Source organism: Carassius gibelio, chromosome B1 (genome assembly GCF_023724105.1).
Source record: "Carassius gibelio isolate Cgi1373 ecotype wild population from Czech Republic chromosome B1, carGib1.2-hapl.c, whole genome shotgun sequence".
NCBI classification, from domain to species: domain Eukaryota; kingdom Metazoa; phylum Chordata; class Actinopteri; order Cypriniformes; family Cyprinidae; genus Carassius; species Carassius gibelio.
Genome location: NC_068396.1, coordinates 19,596,320 through 19,608,338, shown reverse-complemented (window position 1 = coordinate 19,608,338; position 12,019 = coordinate 19,596,320). Strand labels below are relative to the sequence as shown.

At 34.9% G+C, this 12,019-nt stretch overlaps 1 protein-coding gene across 1 annotated transcript in view; it reads left to right on the top strand.

Moving 5' to 3' along the window:
- dachc (dachshund c) overlaps positions 1-11,188 on the top strand; it is a 54,560-nt gene extending 43,372 nt beyond the window's left edge. Inside the window, exons 7-11 of the mRNA XM_052546331.1 lie at positions 2,302-2,447; positions 2,522-2,669; positions 7,433-7,576; positions 9,350-9,418; positions 10,058-11,188. Of these exons, the coding sequence (XP_052402291.1) occupies positions 2,302-2,447; positions 2,522-2,669; positions 7,433-7,576; positions 9,350-9,418; positions 10,058-10,095 (545 nt within the window). The 3' untranslated portion in view covers positions 10,096-11,188. The remainder of the gene's footprint in view (positions 1-2,301; positions 2,448-2,521; positions 2,670-7,432; positions 7,577-9,349; positions 9,419-10,057) is intronic.
- The last annotated feature ends 831 nt before the right edge of the window (positions 11,189-12,019 follow it).

Sequence of the window (12,019 nt, the reverse complement as noted above, 5' to 3'; positions counted from 1 at the left end):
CTAATAGATCAGCTGTGTTAGAACAGAAAGTCACCTTTCTCTTGCTTCCCTGCTGACATTTTTATTAGCATACACAGGGCTGGTTATTCCACTACAGAACTATGGATACCTGCGTAAACCCCATGCTTTAATACAGCCTTACAAAACGAACAGAGCCCATCTGGTCTCACTGTGCAAATGTATTAAAACAGCTTTGATACGTGCAATAGTGGAGCCCTAGGCTAAAGAAAAAGTCTAATATTTTTATTTCTTTTGATGGAGAAACCCTAGGTGTAGGTATAAAAAAAAACTAAAGCTTGGCCAGCTTGTATATTTACAGCACTGAAGATAAAAAAATACTACAAAAGTGTTGTGTGTGGTGTGAATTGGCCTTAAGATAAAGAATTTCAGTCCATTATTTGTGAAATGAAACAGAATTCTGCTGTCAACTTGTCATGATTTAAAATTTCATAAATAGCAGCTATTTATATTAGTTGTAAAAACATGTAAATATATATATATATAGATATAGATATAGATATTAGCATTGATAGGCAAAGTTAGTAAAAACAGCTACAGCTAATGGTTGCCTGTTTGATTTCTTAAATACACTGCCGGAAATAAAACAGCAAAGTGCACATAATTGATTCAGTACTGAATATCAGACTGTAATTTTCCACCAAATTAAGATAAAAATCAAAAATTAAAATATGATATGATGTGCGATTCATAAGGATTAGACCAAGGCTAATTAAAGATTAAGATCATATTGGTAAAGTGGCAGAGATGAGAGATGAGAGGAGGAGTAAAATGAAATTGCCCGATCGAGACAGACTGTAGTGTTGCTGTTAGTTCTGGATAGTAGGACCCATACATTAGCAAACTCTTTGAAGTGAGTGACAATGACAAGATCAAGGCTTCAGCCTGATCAAAAACAACATTTCTTGGTGCTCTGTATCTCAGCCTCTTCCTGAGCTTCAAGTGCTTTGGTCAGTGCTCTCAGGGTTTTCTTCGTTTTAAGCCTTCTGATGGCATGGGATTGGTGTAATGGAGAAGTTATTGTCACAAAGGGATACATAAGAAAGTTAGTTTGAGAATCCTATATTGACCAAAAGACACAGTGCTGCTCTTGAGTCACCAGTAATATGTTACAGTCATAGAATGTCCTAATACAGCTGTGACTAAAAGCTGAGAACAGATTTAGAGCCATTAGATAGTGGCAGGATCTGCTGTGGCTTAAACAAATAAATAAAAAATAATCTGAGGCCACAAAAATGAAATAGAACCAGTGTGAAATGGCTCATTGAAAGTTAACTGATTTAACTGATTCTCCACAGATGAATGGACTGATATTTAAAAAAAGTGCACTACAAACAAAATTAGCATTGATGTGTAATGACCTTGTTCTGCTCTCAAGACTCATGGATAAAAGACTGAGGATGTTGATTTCAGAGAAGAACTAAAAACATACTTGAATATGCCGAACTTGTAAACATGTTTGGAAAAATCACAGTATCCTAAATATTCACACATTTGTGAATATTTGTGAATAAAAATAAGGGTTTTCACTCAAAGCTGCATTATATATATATATATATATATATATATATATATATATATATATATATATATATATATATATATATATATAAGGTAATTCCTGTGATGCCAAGCGGAGTTCTAATTTGCTGATTTTCTGCTCAAGAAACATTCATTATTATTATTGTCAATTTTGAAAATCATGAAAATCAATGTTCAAGATTCTTTGATAAATAGAAAGTTACAAGAAACAGCCTTTATGTAGAATAAAAATATATGTTACAATCAATTAATTTCGTTTTGCTGAATAAAAGTATAAAAAAGTACTCAAATGGAAAGTGATAAAATATTTCTGGTCATACTTTATTTTAAGGTCCAATTCTCGCTATACATATATATAAAAAAAAAAACATGAACAATGACTGTTTTCTCAATACACTTCTAAATTTGCTGTTTATTAATAGTTAGTAAGGTAGTGGTTAAGTTTAGGTATTGGGTACGATTAGGGATGTAGAATATGGTCATGCAGAATATTGTGCTTCTTTAGTACTAATAAACAGACAATATGTTAATAATTGGCATGTTAATAAGCTAGTATAATTTAGTACTTAGAATTAGTCCCTATACTAAAATATTGGCAAAAATCTTACTAATCCCAAAATTGTGAGAAGTAATGCAATTTACTTTTATTGTTTATTGAATTTTTTTGTTGTTGGTTTTGGTATTTTAAGTTATTTAAATGTTATTAAAGTTCTGTGTTTTTTTTTTTTATTATTATGGCAGAAGAAAATGTCTTGTGCACACCAACATCTCGTAACAGCTATGAGCGAGTGTCTCATTCTGGGCCAACATTACCCCCAGGATTCCCTGCTCCACTGCTCTTTCCTGAGGGCCTGTCCTCCATAGAAACCCTTCTCACCAATATACAGGTATATCAAATATTTCAAAATATTTAGCGTAAAGATTCACACCGCAAATCTGAAGCCCATTTCCTCTTTTCCAGGGTCTGTTAAAGGTGGCTATTGATAATGCACGGGCACAAGAGAAGCAGGTCCAGCTGGAGCGCACAGAGCTGAAGATGGAGCTGTACAGAGAAAGAGAGCTGCGAGAGACGCTGGAGAGACAGCTCTGCGTCGAGCAGAAAAACAGAGGTGATTATTAGCTAATCTGAGATCAGTCTGCACACAATGCTTTGCTTAAGAAGTGGGCTTCTCTGCAGACCCCTGATCAGGTCAGATCTAAGTGTCCCAGTGAGCACATGTGCCTTTTTTCTTTTCAAGCAATTAAGACTTTAATTCAGCAAATATGCTTTAATTCAGTCATAAGTGACAGTTAAGTATTTCTCTAATAAATGCTGTTCTTTTGTATTTTGTGTTTATATATGTATATATATATATATATATATATATATATATATATATATATATATATATATATATATATATATATAAAAATGCTGAATTAATATGAATTAAGCTGAATTAATTTATCATGGTTCATGTGACACTGAGGACTGGAGTAAAGACATCTTTCAAAAACATAAAAAAAATCTAGAAACACTTTAGATTAGGCAATACATATTTTCCCATCAATAAACTCCTAATTCACTGCTTATTAATAGATAGTTAAGGTAGTTGTTGAGTTTAGGTATGTGATCTACAGTAAAATATGGTCATACAGAAAATGCGTTAATATGTGCTTTATAAGTACAAATAAACAACCACTATGCTAGTGATATGAATTCTAATAAGCAACTGCAGTAGTTGATAGTGAGAACTGGTCCCTAAAATAAAGTGTTACAAAAATAAAGTTGTCACCAAGATGTATATTCTGTGTATACATTGTCACATATCCCATTTCATAAGTCAGTTGGACATTTGACTATTTTTGATGTTTAAAGGAATAGTTCACCTAAAATGTTTTTACTGTGTTTTACTTCTGTGTTTTAACAGCATATGTGTAACATGAGGATACATAAATAATTAACTGAGCTTTTACTGTTTTATTGTTCCTTTAACATTTAGGATGTAGGTAAATCAGTGACATGTTCCTGTTTTTTATTTATTTAGTAAAAATGAATTAGTATTAATTCATTTAAATGAAGGATACAATTCATACATACATGGCAAAAGTTTGCATAAAATTTGTCTTTCACAAAAATGCTGAAAAAATAAATAAAACAAGAAATAGAGAAGAACATGACAATTTGTCAAGGTCCATATCTTTTATATAATAAATCATATCATTTGACCTTTTTATGACAATGCAAAGTTAGTTCAGGTTGTCATGCATTAGTTAAGCATGTCATGTGGTGCAACTTCCCAAAATATTAACTAATAATTCATGATGTTTTAATAAAAAAGTATGTTTTTTTTGTACCCTGAAAAATATATTTCAAATGGAAATGATTCAATGATTAAGATTCAGTGAGCATTCACATTTATTCAGGGTGTAAGGCAAATGCAAGTAATTTTTTAACACCATATATCCACAAAAATACAGTATAAACTTTTCATCAAAATTGTATAAATGCTTTCCAATCCACATGAAACTTGAAACAAAATTTGCATTTTTTGCATTTCTTTTGAATGCATTTCTAAAAACCTAACCTTTTCTCTATCATGGACTATGTATATATATAAGTTTAATGTATATATATAATTTTTTTTTCTTCAGTGTTTGCTAGATGTTTGTGCAAAACCGAACACAATGCCTTGGCAACATACATGTGCTATCAGCCAGTTTTTATGTTCACTACGCATGAATGATGATTTACAGATATCTGCAAGATAAGCTGTTGCAAATTTAGTGATTCCACTCAAACTAATGATTTAACAGGAAAAATAGGTCTGTGCTTTCACATTTGAAACTGTATCTGCATTGAAAAAAGAGCTCATCTTCAGTTACATGTAATGTTTTGGGCCCACATCACAAAAACAAGTAAAACAGGTTCTCACATCTAACTGTCCATCACCTGAGCTTTCACACGTTTACAAACAAATAAATTTAATCTCCCATTCTCCAGAATGTATATACAATCATAGTCTACATAAATCAGAAACCTCCAAGACAGCCGTCATAAAACGGCGGAATCATTAAAGAAGGTGACAGGCCAACATGCACCATTAATAAATGTTGTTTAATTAGAGAGCCCCCTCATCTCATATTCTCCTGTCGCCCGCATTGTGCTCCAGATAGTCATGTTACTGCAAATTCAGCACTTTCCTTAAGCCACACACACACACACATACACAGACACTGAGAACTGCCCTTTGTAATTACAAGTACATATTATGATATTAGTGTGAATGATTTATTATCAGCATAAACAGAATTGCCGTGTTAATATTCACTGCATCACATTTGATGAGGATAATGAATCTCCTGCATAATTCATCAAATCAATTGGCTCTTCCATTAGTGAGAGATGTCTTTATACTCCAGCCAACTGATTCGAATCGGTTTCTGTGTTTTATACCCAGTGGTTAGAGAAAAGATTACGAAGAAAAAGGTGGTTTGTCCTAGATCACTCACAGAGGAAAGACTCACATCTATCAGACAGAAAGCTTCTTTTTTTTTTCTTGCTGACTGTGCCATCTGAATTAAGCTCTTACTGCAAACTGGAAAATGAACATATTCCACTGGGCTCCAGGCTAGATTCACATTAGATGAGCGGTATATCAGACACAGTATTTAGTGAAAGGCTGAATAAGGGCATGTGGAACAGCATTTCATAGTTTGCTATTATTACTGTTTGCTGCAATGTTGGATTTAATGTCAGAATATTTCAGTTATACAGTAGCATAAAGTAATTTAGTAGCATAAAGTAAAAGTTTAATGCAATATGATATAGATATAATACTATGAAACACACTACTGTTGAAACAATTGGGGTCAAGATATTTTTAGTTGAAATGAAAGATAGAGCTATGTGTCATCAGCATAGCAATGGTATGAGAATCCATGTGCCTGTATGATGGGACCCAGTGATGTTGTGTATATGGAGAATAGGAGGGGTCCAAGAACTGATCCCTGAGGAACTCCAGTGACAAGTTGATGTGCTTTGGATACCTCCCTTCCCCAAGCCACCCTGAAAGACATATCAGTAAGATATGATTCAAACCAGCGAAGTGGAATCCCTGTGATGCCCAAGTGATGAGAGGGCAGTCAGAAGGATCTGATGATTGACTGTGTCCTTGATGTCTGATGATGTACTTGTACTTGACAGAGCCATCGTTGTCGTAGAGATTCTGGGACATAAGTGAGATTCACATGGCATTTGGGAGGCGGTGGATCTAGGAGGTTCAGGTGTTCGATCTCTGTCCTGACATCCCACTGGACCGGTGCCAAGGGAAGACTCTTAGGAAGGATAGTATCACTAGAAGTGGACTGGGCAGTTTCGTCGGTCTGACAAGAGAGAGTGTCAGCTTTAGTGTTCTTAGTACCTGGCCTGTATGTGACAGTGAATCGAAATCTTCTGAAGAATAATGCCTACCTAGCCTGTCTGGGGTCGAGATGTATAGACAAATGTAGGTACTCCAGGTTCTTATGATCGGTTAAGGCGGTAAACGGGTAAGTTGTCCCCTCCAGCCAGTGCCACCATTCCTCCAGCGCTAGTTTCATGGCCAAGAGTTTATGGTTGCCCATGTCGTAGTTCGGTGGTGGTGACTTTATGAGAGAAGGAGGCACACGGGTACATCTTAGCTGGTGAACCATGAAGTCAAGATAATATTGCGCCTACCCCAGTGTTAGAAGCATCGACTTCCACAATGAATGGGCATACTGGGTCTGGATGTCAGAGAATAGGAGCAGTGGTGAACCGAGTTTTTAGTTCATCAAAGGATAGGTGAGACTCCGGGGACCAACTTAGACTGGTTGTATGGCGTTTAGTCGCGGTGGCGGTGATCGAACTGAAGTTCCTGATAAACCGCCAGTAGAAACCACAGAAAATGTTGTAACTCCTTCACTGTCTGAGGTTGTGGCCACTCCAACACTGCCTTGACCTTTATGCATCCAGAGAACCGGCCCCCCAACCTTGTGGAAGACCCCGGCATCACCTGCTTCCTCGCATCAGGAGCCCCTTGTAGGGGGAGGGCTCTATTACAGAAGAAGTTCCCTTACCGCCTTCTCCGCACCACCAGAGGGAACTGTCCCCTGAATATTAGCAATCTCTCATTCGGACTCCATTTCCTTTCATCCCTCATACCTGGGACTGGTTAAACTATAACGCCGGATAAGAACTCCCGCCTGATCACACATCTGCACCTGCACCTCATTTACTGACTCACATAAGCCACACCACTGCACAGACTCCTTGTAGTAAAAGTTTTGATTTGCCCTGGCTATCATTTTCAAGTGTTATACCCGTGTTTTCTTTCTTGTGTTTCTGACCCTGGACTGTTTCTCTAATTCTCTGATTGTTCTCTGACTGCCCCGACTTAAATTGTTCTCTTGGACTCTGCTTGTAAACTACTTTGCCCTGATCTCTTGCCTAGTTTATGATTCTGTCTCTGCCTGATCTTCATTTTCCTGCCTTGGCGGTATTTGACCATGTATTGTCTGACTACTCTCAATAAAGCTGCAAATGGATCTAACCCCTTCTCATGTATCACAACAATATTAGACTGATTTGTGAAGGATCATGTTACATTTATGACTGGAATGATGGCAGCTTTGCATCACAGGAATAAAGAACATTACACAGCATATTACAAAACTGTAATAATATTTCAAATTTTTACTGTATTTCTGGTCAAATAAATGCATCATTTTCATAAGAGCCGAATATGAGACTTCTTTTAAAACATTTTAAAAATCTTTTAAAAACCATTTCCAAATTTTTTAACAGTAGTGTACAGTACATTCCTATTAGTTAATATTCTTATTTATTTTTTTCCATATTTGCTTTTCTCAGCACTCATCCAGAAGCGGCTGAAGAAAGAGAAGAAGACCAAGAGGAAACTGCAGGAGGCTCTGGAGGTCGAGTCCAAGAGAAGAGACAAGGCCGAGCAAAACCTGCAGCGGACGGCCTGCAGTGAGAGATCACCCACTCAAAACGGTTAGAAAGCACATCACATGATCACCACACTCAACTGTATGTGTGTGTCTAGAAATATAAAGGATTTAAAAGCATCTGGGTTATTATTGGATATGTAAATAGATTAGTGGTTGTTCAATGCAACTGGTAATGAATCAGTAGATTTAGTTTGATTAAACTGATATATTAAATCTACTCGAAACTTTTACCTAATTGTTAAAAAAAAAGTGAGAAACATTGTGGCTGAACACAACTTTTAACACTATTTTTTGTTTCTACCGGACTACAACAGTGATCAGTCAAATGTTATACATATTTGTTTAATAATTTTTCCAATTTGTTTGCTGTTTTCTTTCAGCTGTTTTTTTATTTTTTATTTTATTTAATGTTTAAAGGGTTAGTTCACCCAAAAATAAAAATTAGCCTGTGTCTCTAGGGTGTTTTACTCACCCTCGAGACATCTTAGATGTACTGTATATGACTTTCTTTCTTCAGACAAATCCAATCCAAGTTATTTAAAAAAATTATTCTTGCTCTTCTAAGCTCTATCATTGCAGTCGGTGGGGGATTTTTTTTAACAGTCCACAGGATGTCAAATAAAGTGCACACATCTGTAATAAAACGTGCCTCACACCGCTCCGGGGGGTGAATAAAGGCTTCCTGTAGCGAATCCATGCATTTTTTAAACAAAAATATACATATTTGACAAATATAAATTATACGCAAATATAAATATCCATCCATATTTAAATATCCATATTGTCATATGTGCAAGCCATTCTGGTGGATGACGTAGGATGTCGGCGTTGCATGATTAGTGACAAACACAGAGAGAGAACAAAACAAAACTCCAGTCATGAATTAGAAGCAAAAAATGAGGACTTGTAAAGAAAAATGTAGGAGGACTTCCTTTGCTGTTGTAAACAAACTCATGAGACTAGAATATTTAAGGGGTGTACAAGCGACATATACGTCCTGTGTTATCTTCCAAAACTGCTTGCATGTATGTCAGTCACTGGAAGTGAGAACAAAAGTGTTTATTACATTTGAAATATGGATATTTTTCATACAAAAACACATAAATTTGCCTACAGGAGTCCTTTATTCATCCCCCGGAGCTGTGTGAGGCACGTCTTAATATGGATGTGCACACTTTATTTGACGTCTTGTGGATTGTTGAAAAAAAGCATCCGCCTACTGTAGTGATAGAGCTTAAAAAAAAGCAAGGATAATTTTTCCAAAAGTATTAGTTACCCAAAAAATGTACTTAAGTAAATGTAACGAAATTAATGTAACTAGTTACTTCGCACCTCTGCTTGAGGGTGAGTAAAACACAGGCAAATTTTCATTTTTGGGTAAACTAACCCTTTAAACTTATGTAGGCTGGTATAAGGATTGTATTAAAATGATTTCAGTTCAATTTGATGAACAGAATAAATTGATGTACAAAATTTAAACAAATATTTTCTATACATTTTCTATTAGTGTGACTCAACCCAGTAATATTTGTAAAGTTTGTAAAACAGAGCACAGTTCAGGGATAAGTTGCAGATTTCAAAACAACTTAAATTTGTAGATAAATATGAAAAAATAATTATAAATTACATAAACGGCACAAGTTACAAGGAAAGCCATGTGATCTATGGTAATCATTTTGATAATTAAATAGATACCAGTATTATACACTTTAAAAAGGTGTCTTATTGGTATTTGAAGGGTAAAAACAGACACATTAATAAATTTAAAGCAACAAATAATCCGTAACCTTGCTGATAACTCTTTTCATGTTAACAGACCCTCCTCAACAGGAAATTGAGAAAAACCATAACAGCAGCAAAACTGACACTGACAGAACAATACAAGGTACTGATATCTAAATGGATATTTAATCTTTTCATATTGTGTCATATTGTTTCTTCACGGATCTATATTTAAATATGTTTTCCCCTGTAATCTTCAAAGTATTGAAAGAAATGACCATCCCAGATGGATACCATAATGAATACCATCTATCCTATCTGGTGTCCATTATGGTATCAATTATTTTCTGTTGTTTGACAATGTATATGATAATGTAAACAGAGCCCTTATGATGTACCACAAGCCTTTGTTAGAATATTAAACATTTAAAAACATTGAGAGTGAAATTAAATTAAATGACACTGATGCAAAAATAAAAAAGAAGGAAAGAAAGAAAGGATAAAGACAAAAAAGGGGAACAGTAATTAATGGGTCCCTTAATTGTCCTCATGAAATATTTGCATGGGCATAATTTACATAATCTACATGTAGTAATTAATCTTTCAAAGAGCATGCTTTCTCTTTTCGTCTTGGTTGAGAGGAAAGAAAGGATAGGGCTCTTTTTTGTGTCTTTGACATTTATTAAAATACTGCATCTTCTCCATCTCCATACACGTTAGTACATTATGGATTTGTCCGTTCATTATATGCTGCTAGTGACATCAGTCAAGCTTCATTCATACCATTTATTTTTCTCCACAGATGGAAGACTCTTTCTAAAGTCTGCAATGATGTACTGAAGAATGAAGACGAAGAGTAAATGCATTCATACTGTATAGAAGAGACTGTAGTCAACTGCCTGGTAAATAACGTCTGCAATTCTGCTGGAGGACTGATGGAAGACAATGAAGCAATTTTATAGGCTGATGTCAGTGTGTTGCAGCACAAGGACTTGACAAGATTATTATGGCCACTGAAAGTCAGCATTCAGTAAAATGAACCATGAGTCACCCATCCTCATGAGATGGCCGAGAAGAAAATGCTATCACAACACACACCTGGATGAATAACCAGGTTTCCAGGAGACTTTTCGCAACACTGAGAAATTAAAAGCATTTTATAAAGCATTTCAATCTGCCTGACTACACTGACAGATTAAATATTCAAATAGACGTTTGCCATTTTATGCCCTTTTATTGCCCATTTTACGTCAATTTCAAAACATCATTACATGAAGGGAGGTGTCTGAAGAGAGATTTGAATTTATTTAGTTATTTATCAAATATAGACACTGCATTTAAATACGTATTGTGTATCTCTCTGTTATTTCAGAAAAAAGAAGGTATAGCTGGCCAGATTTTATTTTATTTTTTTTATTTTTTTTGTCATTGTTGTATTTGGGATCATAGCAGATTTGTCTCAAAATTCATCAAATATGTACGTAAAAGTGTAGACATGCTACTGTGCATTGTATGCTGTAGACCTAGGAAATCAATACAAACATTTTGGTTGCACTTTATTTTACAGCACGTGTACTAACATGTACTTATAGTGTAATTACAGTGTATTTATCTAAGAAAGTTCTGGTAATACAAGGTAACTACATGGGGTAGGGTTAGGTTTAGGGGTAGGTTCAGGGTTAGTACCTAGTTATTACATAGTTATTGTAACTACTATAATAAGTACATAGTATGTACATGAGGAACAACTGTAAAATAAAGTTTTACCAACATTTTTAATAAGATTTCTTGTATCTAAGTTATTTTTTGTTCAGTTGCCGTTTATTATCCTGCTCGACATGGAGAGCATGCTGGCATGTCGTTACTTCTGTCCTGTCCATCTGGAATACAATAAAGTTTTTCCCACATGCTTTACAAGGGAGATATTGACTGATACTTGTTATGTGGGACTTATTTGTGAAGACATCAAACACAAATACCCTGCCACTCTTCTTTTTTTTTTAACTTCCAAGACACAGCGACATATTTCTTTGTTTCGTAATTTTACTGTATTTTATTATTATTTTATATTAGTTTATTTTGCAACATGCAGAGAAAGACACTCTTGTTCCCTTTTATCAATGTATAAATGTTTTTTTACTTCCAAGACATAAAGACATATCACTTTGTTTTGTAATTTTACTGTATTGTATTATTTTTGTTTTATTCTTATTTTACTTGCAAGACAGAAAGACACAATTAACTTGAAAGCCATTTATTTTATTTGACCTGAGATTTATTTTTTTATTTTTACTTTCAAAACAGAAAGATACTCTTGTTCTTGTGCTTTTGTAAAAGTTTACTGTGCTTTATCATTGAATTTTATTTTTACTTTTATTTTATGTAACTTCCCAGACAGAAAGTCATACGGACAGACACTTTCTCTTTCCTCAAGAGTTGCATGTGCAAAATGTGTTGATGCAGCATTTAGCCAATCACTCAAGCTGTAGTGTTTAGCGGTATGCTCTCTCTCTTTCTCACTCTGAACATAATAAGAAGCCAAGAGAGATGAATAATTGACTGATTGTTGCATTATTCAGGCCCCTATTGTGGAAAAAAGCCCAGTCTCTGGCACATTCCAGGTCTCTCTGGCATATTGAATATGAGGTTAAAGTTTCAATCAACCTTGAAAGGGAGAGGCATTTTTCATCGGCTAGCTGGTGTATCAAGTTGATGCACTCAGAGTTAGTGTACAGTTCTGTCCAGAGACTCCAGAAAATACTAT